The sequence below is a fragment of the Balaenoptera physalus genome (genome assembly GCF_965194825.1).
Source record: "Balaenoptera physalus genome assembly, chromosome: 6".
NCBI lineage: Eukaryota > Metazoa > Chordata > Mammalia > Artiodactyla > Balaenopteridae > Balaenoptera > Balaenoptera physalus.
The window spans coordinates 20,708,371-20,724,235 of record NC_138885.1 but is presented as its reverse complement, the minus strand read 5'-3'; the positions used below and the strand labels follow the sequence as shown (position 1 = coordinate 20,724,235).

At 37.9% G+C, this 15,865-nt stretch overlaps 2 protein-coding genes across 7 annotated transcripts in view; one reads left to right on the top strand and one right to left on the bottom strand.

The window, feature by feature from the left end:
• Positions 1 to 15,865, top strand: part of TMEM163 (transmembrane protein 163) — a 419,722-nt gene that overhangs the window by 14,704 nt on the left and 389,153 nt on the right. For both annotated transcript variants that reach the window (XM_082465934.1, XM_082465933.1), the window contains exon 2: positions 5,328 to 5,421. The gene's annotated coding sequence lies outside the window, so the exon portion shown is untranslated. The remainder of the gene's footprint in view (positions 1 to 5,327; positions 5,422 to 15,865) is intronic.
• Positions 1 to 15,865, bottom strand: part of ACMSD (aminocarboxymuconate semialdehyde decarboxylase) — a 94,770-nt gene that overhangs the window by 14,243 nt on the left and 64,662 nt on the right. For 3 of the 5 annotated variants that reach the window (XM_082465928.1, XM_082465927.1, XM_082465930.1), the window contains 2 exons: positions 10,987 to 11,085; positions 6,111 to 6,315 (listed from right to left, as the gene is read on the bottom strand). In XM_082465928.1, the coding sequence (XP_082322054.1) occupies positions 6,253 to 6,315; positions 10,987 to 11,085 (162 nt within the window). In that variant the 3' untranslated portion in view covers positions 6,111 to 6,252. Of the gene's footprint in view, positions 1 to 6,110; positions 6,316 to 10,985; positions 11,086 to 15,865 lie in introns of those variants that run through there. The other 2 variants (XM_082465929.1, XM_082465931.1) reach the window with 2 other exon arrangements.

Sequence of the window (15,865 nt, the reverse complement as noted above, 5' to 3'; positions counted from 1 at the left end):
TCCTCCCGTTTCCAGACCCCCAGGTTCAGAAGCCTGACATGGGGCTCAGAACCTTCACTCCATTGGGTGGACTTTTGTGGTATAAGTGTTCTCCAGTTTGTGAGTCACCCACCCAGCAGTTACGGGATTTGATTTTATTGTGATTGTGCCCGTCCTACCATCTCATTGTGGCTTCTCCTTTGTCTTTGGATGTGGGGTATCTTTTTTGGTGAATTCCAGTGTCTTCCTCTTGATGATTGTTCAGCAGTTAGTTGTGATTCTGGTGTTCTTGCAAGAGGGAGTGAGGGCTCGTCCTTCTACTCTGCCATCTTGAACCAATCTCGAATATACTTTTTATTAATTGAAGTATAGTTGATTTACAGTATCAACTGTAGTTGATTAGCTTGTTAGTTGGTTTCAGGTGTACAGCACAGTGGTACAGTCACACACACAGACACGCATGCACACATACACACACGTATATATTCCTTTTCAGATTCTTTTCCGTTATAGGTTATTATAAAACATTGAGCTTAGCTCCCTGTGCTATACAGTAGGTCCTTGTTGGTTATCTGTTTTCTACATAGTAGTGTGTATATGTTAATCCCAAGCTCCTAATTTATCCCTCCCCCCACCCCCCTTTCTCTTTCGGTAACTATAATTTTGTTTGCTGTGTCTGTGAGTTTCTTTCTGTTTTGTAACTAAGTTCATTTGTATCATTTTTTTTACATCAATATAAGTTTAAGTTTTCTGGTTGGGTAATATAAATTGAATTAGAGCTGACTTCCTTTTTAGGGGAGATCGAAAATATGGGGAAGGGTAGAGTACAGTGAAGAGAAGTACTTGGATAACTATGCGTGGTTGTCCTTTGGAATCTGATGGTGGTGGGATTTTTTTTCCCCCCAGGAGTATGTTTTGGAGAAGTACTTGTAGTAGAAAACATGGGCGAGAAAAGCCTGAAAAAGTGATTTTCCTGAGAGATTTTTGAGATTCTGGGTGTGAGCAGTATTGTTTTAGGGCCAGAAGAGTCTTTTCAAAATTCAGCTCTAGTTTTGTCATCTCCTAATTGAAAACTTCATTGCTTCTTTTTTTTTTAACTTTATTTTTTTTAATTTAAATTTATTTATTTTAATTTTGGCTGCATTGGGTCCTCGTTGCTGCACACGCGCTTTGTTTTAGTTGCGGCGAGGGGGGGCTACTCTTCGTTGCGGTGCGTGGGCTTCTCATTGCAATGGCTTCTCTTGTTGCAGAGCCCGGGCTCTAGGCGCATGGGCTTCAATAGTTGTGGCTCGTGGGCTTCAGTAGTTGTGGCTCACGGGCTTAGTTGCTCCGCGGCATGTGGGATCTTCCTGAACCAGGGCTCGAACCTGTGTCCCCTACATTGGCAGGCAGATTCTTAACCACTGTGCCACCAGGGAAGCCTGAAAACCTCATTGCTTTTTGATAGATAAAATTCCTCAGCCGACATAGGGCCCCATGTGATCTTGTCACTTTGTACCAAGAATGTTTTGCTTTCTCACCTCCAGCCCCAGTGGTCTTATTTCTTACTGTGGTCTTATTTCTTATTCCTCTGCCTCAGATATTCTTCACTGTCCTCTTTGCCTCTCTACCTTTTAGCTCTTGTCTGCTCTTCAGATCCCAGCTCAAGCAACACTTCTGAAAATTCTCTCCCCAACTCTGATTGGCTCAAATCCCTTATTTTAAGCTCTCTATACACTATATGCTTCTCCTTCATAGCTCTTGTCATGGTAGAAGTTTTTTTTTGTTTCTTTAAAAATATTTATTTATTTATTTATTTATTTTTGGCTGTGTTGGGTCTTCGTTTCTATGCAAGGGCTTTCTCCAGTTGCGGCAAGTGGGGGCCACTCTTCATCGCAGTGGGCGGGCCTCTCACTATCGCGGCCTCTCTTGTTGCGGAGCACAGGCTCCAGACGCGCAGGCTCAACAGTTGTGGCTCATGGGCCTAGTTGCTCCGCGGCGTGTGGGATCTTCCCAGACCGGGGCACGAACCCGTGTCCCCTGCATTGGCAGGCAGATTCTCAACCTCTGTGCCACCAGGGAAGCCCAATGGTAGAAGTTTTATATTAATTTGTTGCTTATTTGATACATGTCTCCCTAACTAGATTATAAACACAATTGAGGACAGGAACTGTGTTTGTTTTTACTTACATTATCCCAGGACCTAGTGTGGTTCTTGGTGCATTATAGACCCTCAATAAATATTGTTGAATGTGTGTGAATGAGCGCATAAGTGAATGAAGTCATAGTTTCTGCTCTCAAGGAAGTCCCAGTCCAGTGAGAAGATAGCAGCTGCAATCCAAAATGAGAAGTATGTTCTAGTAGAGATATCAGTACAGTTTTTCAAAGGGGGAGGTACTGATTAATGAAATCCCAAAGCCTAGAAACCATCACTTTAGGTCCTGAGGAATTTTGAAGGAGAGAGAGAGAGAGAGAGAGAGAGAAAGCAATATGATCAGATACATACTTTGGAGAATTTTCTCTGGCCACAGTGTGGAAGATGGATTGTACCAGACTAAGCCAAGAGGCAGGGGTATACATAAGAGATTATTTCAATAGTCCTGCTGAGACTTGAGGACCTGAATTTAGTTGGGAGCATTAGGGAAGAAAGAATAGATAAGAAGTGAAAGGTATATGTTAAAATGGCAGAATCTATCAGAGTTAATGTCAGGTTTGATATGGGTGAAGGAGAGAATTTTGGTGACTGGGTGATGCCATTAACCAGAGTTGGGACTATAGGAAGTGGAACTATTTTGGGATAAAGGGATTGAGTTATATTGGGGGCATATGATTCTGTAAAGTACCATGGTATTGTAGCTTTTTTTTTTTTTTTTTTTAATGTCTAAAGCTGTTAGGACTTGTTGAAATATTGTCTGCCTCTTACTTCTGAATACCACATTTTTCTGGTTTTCCTCCTACCTTACTGGGCACTACTCAGTTTTCAGTGCTGGCTACCTCCATCCAACTTCCAAATGCTGCTGAATCCCAGGAATTTTTCCTGGGTTCTTCTGGTTCTCTGCTCTACTTTTTCTCTCAGTGATTTCATCCAGTCTTATTTCTTTAGATACCTTTTGTACACTGATGGCCTCTCCGCAGCTTCCCTCTTGAAGTCTCCAGAGTAATATACCTAACTGCTTACTGGACATTCCTACCTAAATGTCTAAGACACATCTGAAATATAATGAGTCCAACAGTAGAACTATTGATTCTCTTTCTTCCTAAATCTGTTTTTCCCAGTCTTTCTCATGATGGTAAAATAAATCTGCTCAGCTGCTCTAGTGAAAAAAACTAGGAGTCAAGGCATCTGTGTCTAAGGTATGGATGAGTTTAATACCTTTAGCTACATCTCAGAGGCTAAATGTCCCCAGAGTTATTGCACAGAAAAGACATCATTAGAAAGCCCTTTTTGGGCTTCCCTGGTGGCACAGTGGTTAGGAATCCGCCTGCCAATGTAGGGGACACGGTTCGAGCCCTGGTCCAGGAAGATCCCACATGCCGCCTAGTAACTAAGCCTGTGCGCCACAACTGCTGAGCCTGCACTCTACAGCCCGCAAGCCACAACTACTGAGCCCGCGTGCCACGACTACTGAAGCCCGCGCCCCTAGAGCCCATGCTCCACAACAAGAGAAGCCACTGCAATGAGAAGCCCGCGAACCGCAGCGAAGAGTAGCCCCCGCTCGCCACAACTATGAAAGCCCACGTGCAGCAACGAAGACCCAACACAGACAAAAATAAATAAATAAAATAAATAAATTTTAAAAAAAAAGAAAAGAAAGAAAGCCCTCCTTTACATTCGGATTAAAGAGGAATTTTCTCATCTTTTCTTGCATCTGCATAGTTTCATTTTATCTTAGAGTTAAATCTTTGATCAAATCAAAGTTGGAGTTGTCCTTATGTATGATGTAAGAAATGAACGTAATTTTATTGCAGTGTTGTTTGTAATTGCAAAATATTGGAAATTACATGTAATGTTCGAATGTAGGAGATTGATTGAACAAACTGGTGCACTCACACATACAGACAGACACCTGGGTATCAACCTTGACTTCTTTCCTTCCCATCTCCCCTTGTCCTCACATTTATCAAGTGCTGTTGCTTCTCCCTACAACCCCATCTCACCATCCCCTTTCTACTACTCTTGCCCAAGTCACCATCATTTCTTGCCTAGTCTCCCTAGTACCATTCTTGACCCCTTTAAATAATTCTCTACACAGCTGCTAATGTATGTTTTTTTTAAACCTAAGTCAGAGCATGTCACAAACCTATTTTAAAAACTCCAGTGTCTTCTTATAAAACTTAATATGAAAATCTAAACTCTTGACCTTGGCCTGCTTATCTGGCCAGCTTTTCCGCTTTGTCCCTACTTCTCTCCCCCTTGCTCACGAGCTCTGCCACAGCTCTTTTCTGCCTCAGAGCCTTTGCTGCTCCAGCCTTTGCCCGCAAGACTCTTCTCCATGGCTCTTTCTTTCTATTGTTCGAGTCTTAGTTCAAAGTCCTCTTTAAAGCGGTGTTCTCTGGCCTCACAGCTTAATGTTTTATCTCCCATCCTTCCCCTAGTCACTCTATACATTTCCTTGTTTTAATTTCTGCATAATGTTTATCAGTATGAGAAGAATTCCCTCTCTTACTTCCTCCCTCCCTCCCTCCCTTCCTTCCTTCCTCCCTCCCTCCCTCCCTCCCTGTCACTCTCCATTCCTCCTTTCTTTGTCCTCCTTCATTTATTTATGTTTCTTACCCTCCAGATTGTAGGCTTCATCAGAGAAGGAATTTTATCCTTTTTGTTAACTTCTATATCCCCAGTGTCTGGAACTGTCCTACAGTACTGGCACATCATATACATACTCTGTGACCATGAATATACCCGGTTATCTATCTAAGCTATGTATCTGTAGATCTATGATACTGAATGAGATGATCAGGTTACTTTTCATAATAACGCAGTCATTAAACACTGTGTTAACAGTGCTCAAATATATATTATTTGAAAAGGAACAGATATTTTCCCCAAAGAATGAGGAAGGAAAAAAATAATAACACATGCTTCATGTTGCTGTTTTGCGCAAGTTTGTTTTTCTTTTTAGGCAGATTGGAGTAACAGAGTGGTGGGTGGGTAAAGTCCTAGAAAGCAACAGGAGTAGCAAGAAAGAGATGGAGTTACAGACTAAATAAATGAAGAAAAAATAATGAGATGGGTGTAGTTTTGCAAAAATTAAATCAGTACAAATCACATGCCAGTAATCAACTTGATTTTCTTGACTAATGGAAGGGAAAAGAAGTATGAATGAATCGAAAGCAAGAGGGTAATTTAGAAAAATTATATTTGATTTTAGAATTCAGCCAGAGGAACATGAACCACAGACGTTCATCACCCTTCCCAGGACCGAGTTCATTTTCAGCAGCCCAGGTGGGATGACCAGAAATGAAGTGAGTAGAACAAGGCTACCCTGGTATTGCCCTGCTCAGTCTCTACAGCCTTCTTTAAACATTCTGCTCCATATTTTAAATTAAAAGAGATTCTCATAAAAGTAAATTATATACTGAAACTTTTCTGCAGAATAGGTAAGTTCTCATTCATATGGGAACTATGTTCCCATAGTTTTGCCTTTCTATCTATTTCCTAGCTTCCAAACCTAAACATGCCTTATCCATCCTTATAGACTCAGCCCAAGTTCCAGCTTCTGTGAAGATCTGCCCAAAGTTTGAATCCAAATGAATTTTTCTTACTGAAACTTCTGTGACACGCATGTTTTACTGCTTAGTTCTTATTCCATGAACATATATCTTGCCTCCTTAATTGGGCTATAAGCTCCTAGATGTTATGGAATATGTATATCATTTATTTTTTTGGAGCCTAAAGCACTCCCAGCCCACTTCTGGGCTAATGGAAGGTGTTAAAAGTGAATAAAAACAGTTTATTTGGGCCCTATTAACATATATTTGCTCAAAATAGACCCTACCTGAACCCTCTGGGATGAATCTGTTATTTTTTCCATATAAATCATTAATGACATTTTGCTTTTTATTTCTGACATTAATTTAAAAGGCACTGGGAAAATTATTTTTGATTTGCAAATGAAACAATGTACTGCTTTTCAGAATAAAAGCACGAGTCATTTTTGTTATGAACAATTTAGGATATATATTCTATTTCTAGATAAAAGTGTTCAAAATAGGATTTTAGTGATACATATGTGATACATATTTAAAAACAAAGATAAAATGTCTTCTTGAAATTTGCCTTTGTAGTAAATTCAGTCATTCAAATTGTTTTCTCTCAAGACCCAAAAATTTTAGAGCATTGCCAGCTTTGAGTTTATCCTGAAAAAGAAAAGATTTTATTTTAAAGCATTATTTAATGGTTGTTTTAAAGTACTTATTAAGTGTCTTCATCAGGTTTTTAAAAACTCAGTTCCCCAATGTGAGAGAAAAATATTAGCAGGTTAAACAACGAATCTCTTGACCCATGTTTCACCCCACTGTTTTTCAAATTATATTCATATATTTGTATTGAACAGTCTTTTAAAAGCAAAAATATAAATGGTGTGTGGTATATTTATGCTTTTATTATTTTCCCTACTTCTCAAATATGTTGACAATCATGGACAAAAAATGGATTTTTTTGAATTTTGAAACATGTAAATAATGTGTATTTATGTTATAAGTAATGTATAAAATGTATATTTGTTTTATGCTTATTTTTATAATAACAGTTCCTGGTGAAAGATTTCTACAAATGCTTTTTATATAAAATAATAGAATGATAAGTTTAAATATATTAGAAACAGAATTACGATATGACCCAACAATTCTACTCCTAGTTATATAGCCAAAAGAATTAAAAACAGGGACTCAGATACTTGTATGCGAATGTTCATAGCAGCACATTCACAGCAGCCAAAAGATGGAAACAACCTAAGCATACATCAACAGATGAATAGATTTTTAAATGTGGTATATACATAAATGGAATATTCAGGCCCCAAAAGGAATGAAGTTATTTTTTTTCTTCCAGTTTTATTGAGATATAATTGATATAGAACACTGTATAACTTTAAGGTGTACAACATAATGATTTGACTTATGTACATCATGAAATGATTACCACAATAAGTTTAGTGGACATCCATCATCTCATATAGATACATTAAAGAAATAGAAAAAAATATTTTTTTCCTTGGGATGAGAACTCTTAGGATTTAGTCTCTTAAAACTTTCATATATAACATATAGCAGCATTAATTATATTTATCATGTTGTACATTACAACCCTAGTACTTATTTATCTTGTAACTGGAAGTTTGTACCTTTTAACTGCCTTCAGTTCCCCCTTTGTCCTCTATTTGAAATCTAAGTTTGAAACTTGGTTGTGGGAGGAGGGGAGGAGAATTACAACAGGGAAAACCCTCTTAGGAAAATGACTTTCTTTTTACAGGACCCTCCAGTGAGTTTTAGGTCTGTAAGATAAGAGAGTTGGAAAGAGTGCCCAGAAGTCATCTAGCCACCTACCACCTTCTCGGTATATGTGTTGTCCTTTCACATGGCCCTGAATAAAAAGTAAGCTCTTTTGGAGCAAGAAGAGTGATACAGAGGAAGAGTCTCAGAAAATTGTACAAGTATGTACATTTATAAATTTCACATGAGAAAAAGACTCCCAAGTTTTTTTTCACTTTCTCCCCAGCTATAGATTAGATCATCTCCACAGAAAGAACTCTTGTGATTTGAGGGGTAATTTTGTGATACCCTAATTGATATATATCCCGTTTGCAAAAGGCAGGTATGTAACTGAGGGTGGAAGGAAACATATATGGTGTCGTGTAATATCCGTACCATTAGTATGTATCTATATATCATGACCACTTCAGGGTTCTCACACAGCCTTGCAGAGTGGGTAATTTGAGGCAGGGACCTCTTACTCAGGGTTCTTCCCAGATTCACACTTGGGCCATCCTCCTCTAAAGGAAGATTCAGAAGTGACTGTTGCTGCTGTGAGAAACTATTTGCTTTTTAAAATAGGTTGGGTGGGGCTTCCCTGGTGGTGCAGTGGTTAAGAATCCGCCTGCCAATGCAGGGGACATGGGTTTGAGCCCTGGTCCGGGAAGATCCCACCTGCCACAGAGCAACTAAGACTGTGTGCCACAACTATTGAGCCCGTGTGCCACAACTACTGAAGCCCGTGTGCCTAGAGCCCGTGCTCCGCAACAAGAAAAACCACTGCAATGAGAAGCCCGCGCACCACAACAAAGAGTAGCCCCTGCTCACCACAACTAGAGAAAGCCCGCACTCAGCAACGAAGACCCAAAGCAGCCAAAAATAAATAAATAAATTTATTTTAAAAAAAAAGGTTGGGGGGCTTCCCTGGTGGCGCAGTGGCTGGGAATCTGCCTGCTGGTGCAGGAGATGTGGGTTTGAGCCCTGGTCTGGGGGGATCCCACATGCTGCGGAGCAACTAAGCCCATGCACCACCACTACTGAGCCTGTGCTCTAGAGCCCACGAGCCACAACTACTGAGCTCATGCGCCACAACTACTGAGGCTGTGCCCTAGAGCCCACGAGCCACAACAAGGGAAGCCGCTGCAATGAGAAGCCCGTACACCGCAACGAAGAGTAGACCCCGCTCGCCGCCACTAGAGAAAGCCGGCACACAGCAACGAAGACCCAACACAGCCAAATATAAATAAATAAATAAATAAAAATAATAAAATAGGTTGGTACTGAGTATCCTTTGAAGGAGATACATTTTGGTGTGTTGGATGGAAACCTGATCCTAGAGTCCGGAGATTTGGGGTTGGGTCCACGTGCTGTAATCCAGCAGTTACATCCCTTTTGGCAAATCACTCAGCCCCCAAGTCTCGTTTTTCTCCTCTGCATCTACATGGTGGAATGCATTTGCCTGACTATCTCCCAGGCTGGTTGTGCTCATCAAATGGATTTATTTATTTCATTTAAAATTTTTTAGTGAAATTTTACCTTCATGTGGCTCAAAATTCAAAAGGTATAAAAATGTACATTTCCTTTCACTAGTGCTACCCAACCACTACTTTTTCTTTCCAGAGTTATCAGTTTCTTGTCCTTCTTCCAGAAATATTTTATGCATATATATGCAGATACTTATATGTAGGTTTATAATTTTTTTTCACAAATGGATAGTATACCATACATAAATGGAAGTATACTATATGCAGTTTTTGCACCTTGCTTAACTTAATATATCTCAGAAATTGATTCTTAATATTTTTTATAGCTGTATAGAATCCATTGTATGGATATGTTATTATTTATTTATTCCCCTGTAGATTGTTTTTAGTTTTATTACAAACATTGTTATAATGAGTAACCTTATACAGAATGTCATGAATTTGTGACAATATAAAATTTTTATTCAAGATTTTCTGAAAACTTGAAAGTGATAAGCACATAAAAGTAAATAACAAAAGGCATGTAATAATAATTATTATTATTCCATTAAAGTCTTAATCAGGATACTTGGGGTAATCTGGTTTCAGTATAATTTTGGTTAATGTTATAGAAAGTTTTTCATTTCTCAACCTTTGATATAAAAAGTAAAAAAAACAGTATTGCTTACTACTTTAATAAGTATATATTTAACAATTCAAGACTTTTAGTGCCTTAAGGTGGGTAAGTGCCAAAGGAGAAACTTCCTGTTTAAAGCAGTCTTAGGTCTCCCAGTCAATAACTTGCAACTAGTATATGTCAGAATGGACCCTTGGGACTTCCCTGGTGGTCCAGTGGTAAAGAATCCGCCTTACAATGCAGGGGACACAGGTTCGATCCCTGGTCAAGGAACTAAGATCCCTCATGCCGTGGGGCAATTAAGCCCACGCACCGCAACTACTGAGCTCGCGCGCCTCAACTAGAGAGCTTGCGTGCCGCAAACTACAGAGCCCACATGCTCTGGAACCTTCGCGCCACAACTGCAGAGCCCACGCGCCCTGGAGCCTGCACGCCACAACTAGAGAAAAGCCCTGTACACCACAAGGAAGAAGAGCTCGTGTGCCACAACGAAAGATCCCGTATGCCTCAATGAAGATCCTTAGTGCCACAACTAAGACCCTGCGCAGCCAAAAATAAATAAAACAAATAATAAATAAATCTAAAAAAAAGAAAAAGGACCCTTGTTGGCATCTGTTCATGTACTTCAAGCCTACTGAGAAGATGTGATGAGCTAATATATCCTTAAAAATTAAAGCAGAGAATTAGAGTTGAAGAGAAATTTTGGATTCTAGTTTAGAAGAAAGCCAAGACTTATACAAAAGGATTATGACTAAAACTTTTTTAAGATTTGTTAAGAATTTATATATCCCCATGTTTTCATTTTTGGCCATCCCTGTCCCGTGGTAGTGATTGGCAGTGAAGTCTTAGGAAGAACTTGTTTTGTTGGGGGTGGGTGTGGAATGGGAAGGGGATGGCTAAAGAGAGGAAATCTGGGGACACTGAGTCTCATTTTAACCTCATTGTTGTTCAGGAGCCTTGGGGACAGAATGGCAGTGGCAGCATTAAGGCACCTTTAGCCACTCTAAAAGTCAAATGCTAAAAGAAAAAAAAAAATCCAGTTACTTGAGGGTTCTAGATCCTTGAGTTCTGTTAATCAAGACTTTAGTCTCAATATCCAAATAACTAGAATCATTACAACTTTTGAGATTGGTAGATTTGTAACAGAAACATTAAAGGAAAAATTTAGACATTTCTCTTATTCATCTAACATGCAAATCTAAATATATTATTATAATGTGCTTCTTTACAGTTTTCTTTCTTGGCTTTATGAATTTAGTTGTACTAGATTGACTTTCAGCGTTTTAACTTTCCTTTGCCCTTTAATAGGTCAGCTATTTCTGGAGATCAAGTAACAGTTCTAGGAATATTAAGTGTAACGATTTCTCTGTTCTTTGCTATCACATAGCAAAGTGCTCTGAAACCAAACACAATTAGAGCAGGAAAATTCAGGAAGATCATGAAGTAAAAGGCACCTACCTTTGTTTCTGCATCAAATTCTTCCATGGATTCTATCAGTTTCCCAGGTTCCAGCTCACCTAGTGGAAAGGGGTAATCGGTTCCCAAAATGACTTTATCCTGAAAAAAGAAAAAACACTTTTATCTCTAATTTTGTAGAACATCAAAGAACCTCTTGTAAACTTAATTATATTTACATATTACAAGCACTCCTATGGTAAAATAACAAATTTCTTCCTGATTAATAGAAACAAACTGATCTAACATTTTTAAGATTTAATGGCTTCAAAACTCATTGACATTTTCTCCAGCAGGTGCCGCTATTAGGTCTCTTAAAGCTGCAAATCAACCCCCATCCAACCTTGTTTTTTTTAAGTAACTGAAATGCAGAATACTGAAATATAAGAAGCAGGCGTTTATTTAATAAAACATGCTGATGTCTTCAGATGAAATTAAGGATTCTATATTTCTTAAAATGATGCATTGCAGTTGACCCGCACAATTTTTGAAAATATACTGGAGTTTAAAAGGAAAACATAAAAAACAAACAACTGGATGAAAAGCAAAACAAACAAAAACCAACCAACCCCCCCAAACAATTACCATCTCTATAAATTAGATTGTTTGCTTTTTAATGATGTAGCTTTGAATTTCTATTTGACACTTTGTACAATAAAGCACACAGGCTTGTCTGTCTACAAATAAGTAAAGCACTATGTCAAGCAATGTGCTAAAATCTAGATTGTTCTGGTCAACAGAACAGAAATGGGGATAGAGAAAGATCAAGATGGCAGAGTAGGAAGATCCTGAGCTCACCTCCTGTCACACCTAAATTACAACTACTTACAGGCCAGCTATCTCTGAGAATGACCTGATGGCTAGCAGAAAAGATTTTTTCCATAACTAAAGATATAAAGAAAGAACCACAACTTGACAGGTAGGGTGGTGGAGACATGGACTGTCAAGACCCACATTCCTGGCATGGTGACCCATAAGCAGGAGGAAAATCACAACTGTGGAGGTCCTCCCTGAGGATCAAGGGGTCCAAGTCCCACACTGAGTTCACCAGCCTGGTGGTCCTGCACTGGGAAGACAAGCACCCAAAATATCTGGCTTTGAAAACCAGTGGGTGTTATGTTTAGGAGAGCTAGAGGCTGGAAACTGAGACTCCATCCTTAAAGGGCAGGTGCAAAAACTCACTCCAAGTTCCAGTGCAGAAGCAGCCAAAAAAAAACAACTTTGTATGGTGACAGATGGTTACTAGACTTATTGTGGTGATTCATTTGTAATGTATAGAAATGTATCGAATCACTATGCTGTATACCTGAAATGAATATAACATTGTAAATCAACTATAATTTTTTAAAAGTACAATGAGTAAGAATATGATAGGGCTTCCCTGGTGGTGCAGTGATTGAGAATCTGCCTGCTAATGCAGGGGACACGGGTTCGAGCCCTGGTCTGGGAAGATCCCACATTCCACGGAGCAACTGGGCCCGTGAGCCACAACTACTGAGCCTGCGCATCTGGAGCCTGTGCTCCGCAACAAGAGAGGCCACGATAGGGAGAGGCCCGCGCACTGTGATGAAGAGGGGCCCCCGCTTGCCGCAACTAGAGAAAGCCCTCACAGAAACGAAGACCCAACACAGCCAAAAATAAATAAATAAATTTAAAAAAGAATATGATATATTTTTGTAATGGAATAGTATACAGTGATAAATGAACAAATTTTGGGCAAAAAATAGAAATGTTCCCTCTCCTTAGGAAACTCATAATCTAGTAAGAGAGACATTAAATCAATAATAATAAATCCATCTATCAAAATAAGAAGAACATATTTTCAACCAGAAATTTTACTTCTAGAAAGTATCCCACCCATATGCATGTAATGGAAATACACCAAGGAAGTTAATTACAACACTATTGTAGCAGCAAAAGACTATCAAACTAAATTATAGCATATCCAAAAATAAAAAGGAATGAAGGATACTTGCATATGCTGTAATGAAATAATCACCAAGTTATATTGTAAAGAGGAATGATCTTGTACAGCAGAAACTAAAACAACATTGTAAATCAACTGTACTCCAATAAAAAAATTGGTTAATAAGAAAAAAAGACATGATCTTGTAATTGAGAAAATACAATGTAATAACTGTCATATGGAATTTACTAAAGTTAATTCAAATAGCATATGATTTCACTTATACGTGGAATCTAAAAAAATGGTACAAATGAACCTATTTACAAAACAGAAATTGAGTCACAGATGTAGAAAACAAACTTATGGTTATCAAGGGGGAAAGAGGGGGAAGGGATAAACTGGGAGATTGGGATTGACATATACATACTACTATATATAAAATAATAAGAACCTACTGTATAGCACAGGGAACTCTATTCAATACTCTGTAATGGCCTATATGGGAACAGAATCTAAAAAGAATGGATATATGTATATGTATAACTGACTCACTTTGCGGTACAGCAGAAACTAACACGACATTGTAAATCAACTATACTTCAATACAAAGATTAATTAATTAAAAAAAGAGGAATGATCTTGAATTTATATCGTGAAGAGGGGAAAACAAAGTCTAGGACAGTGTATCTGCTATGCTCATACTTCTGTTTCTACTAAGGGACCTATAGACACACAAATATATGTTTGTATGTATAAAGTCTATTTCACGAATGGTAGCCAAGAAACAAGTAACATTAGTTGTCTCCACAAATGAAGACTAGGATTCAGGGGTGTAGGAGATACCCCCTCTTATTTTTTTTGAGATATAATTCACATACCATAAAATTCACCCTTTAAAAGTGTGCAGTTCAGTGGGTTTTCATATATTCATGAATTTGTGTAATCATTCTCACTATCTAATTCCAGAACATTTTTATCACCCCAAAGTAAACCCCGTACTCATTAGCAGGCACTCCTTGTTACCTCCTTCCAGCCCTTGGAAAACACTAATTTACCTTCTGTGTCTATGGAACTGCCTCTTCTGACATTTCATATGAATGGAATCAAACAGTATGTTGCCTTCTTTTCTCTTAGTATATTGTTTTCAAGGTTTATCCATGTTGTAGCCTGAATCAGTACTTCATTCCTTTCTGGGCCAAATAATATTCCATTGTATAGATATACCACGTTGTTGTTTATCCATTCATCAGATGATGGACATGTGGGTTGTTTCTACTTTTTGGGTATTATGATATTGTTTCTCTGAACAATTGTATACAGAGCAGTTTTTGTATGAACACGTTTTCACTTCTCCTGGATATATACCTAGGAGTGGAGTTGCTGGATCATATGGTAAGTCCATGTTTAACATTTTGAGAAACTCTTTTTCACAGTGGCTGCAGCATTCTACATTCCCAACAGCAATGTATGAGGGTCCCAATTTCTGCAAATCCTCACCAGCACTTGTCATTATCCATCTTTTTGATGATGGCTCTCATGGTGGGTGCAAAGTGGTATCTCACTGTGATTTTGATTTGCATTTCTGTAATGACTAATTACATTGAACATCTTTCCATGTGCTTATTGGCCATTTGTATGTCTTTGGAGAAATATCTACTTACATCCTTTGTGTCTATTCAAGCCCACGTGTTTCCTTTTTATTGTTGAGTTGTAAGAGTTCTTTATATTTTCTGAATACTAGAGACTTATCAGATGTATGATTTACAACTATTTTCTTCATTCTGTGGGCTCTCTTTTCACTTCATTGGTTGTATCTTTTGAAGCACAAATTTTTAAATTTTGATGAATTTAATCTATTTTCTTTAGTTGCTTGTGGTTTTGGGTGTCATATTCAAGAAATTATTGCCTAAAAGGTCACGAAGATTTACAACTATGTTTTCTTCTAAGAGTTTGTAGTTTAAGCTTTTGCCTTTAGATCTTTGGTCCATTTTGAGTTTTGTGTATTTTGAGTGTAAAGAAGAGATCCAACTTTATTATTATTATTTTTCTGTATGTGGGTATTCAGTTATCCCACTATAATACATTGAAGAGACTATTCTTTCTTCATTGAATTGTATTGGTACCTTTGTTCAAAATAAGTTATCTTTATGTCTGTCCTTAAGCCACTACCACACAGTTTTGATTACTGTATGTATCTGTGTAGAAAATTTTGAAATTGGGACTGTGAGTCCTCCAATTTTGTTCTTCTTTTTCAAAATCATTTTGGCCATTCTGGATCCCTTGCATTTCCATATGAATTTTAGGATCAGCTTGTCAATTCCTGCAAAAACAAAAAACAAACAAGAAAACCCTGGATTTTTGATAGGGATTGCATTGAATCTGTAGATCAATGTGAGAAGTATTGCTGTTTAACAATATTAAATTTTCCAACCAATGAACATGGGATGTCTTTTATTTATTTAGGTCTTCTTTAATTTTCTTCAACAATGTTTTGTAATTTAGTGTCCAAATCTTGCACTTCTTTAGTTGAATTTACTCCTAAGTATTTTATTCTTCTTGATGCCATTGTAAATGGAATTGTCTCCTCAATTTCATTTATGGATTATTCAATGCTAGTATATAGAAATACAGGTAATTTTTGTATATTTATCTTGTATGTGTTGTATATATTTTGTATATTTATCCTACAACCTTACTGAATCTGTTTATTAGCCCTGAAGGTTTATTTGTGGATTCTCTAGGATTTTGTGTATACAAGGTCATGTCACCTGCAAATAATTTTGCTTCTTCCTTTCCAGTTTTTATGCCTTTTATTTATTTTTCTTGCTTAATTTCCCTGGCTACAATCTCCAGTACAATGCTGAATATAAGTGGTAAGAGCAGAACCTTTCAATCTTTTACCATTAGGCATGATATTAGTTGTGGGTTTTTCATAGATGTTCTTTATCAGGTTGAGGAAGTTCCTTTATACTCATT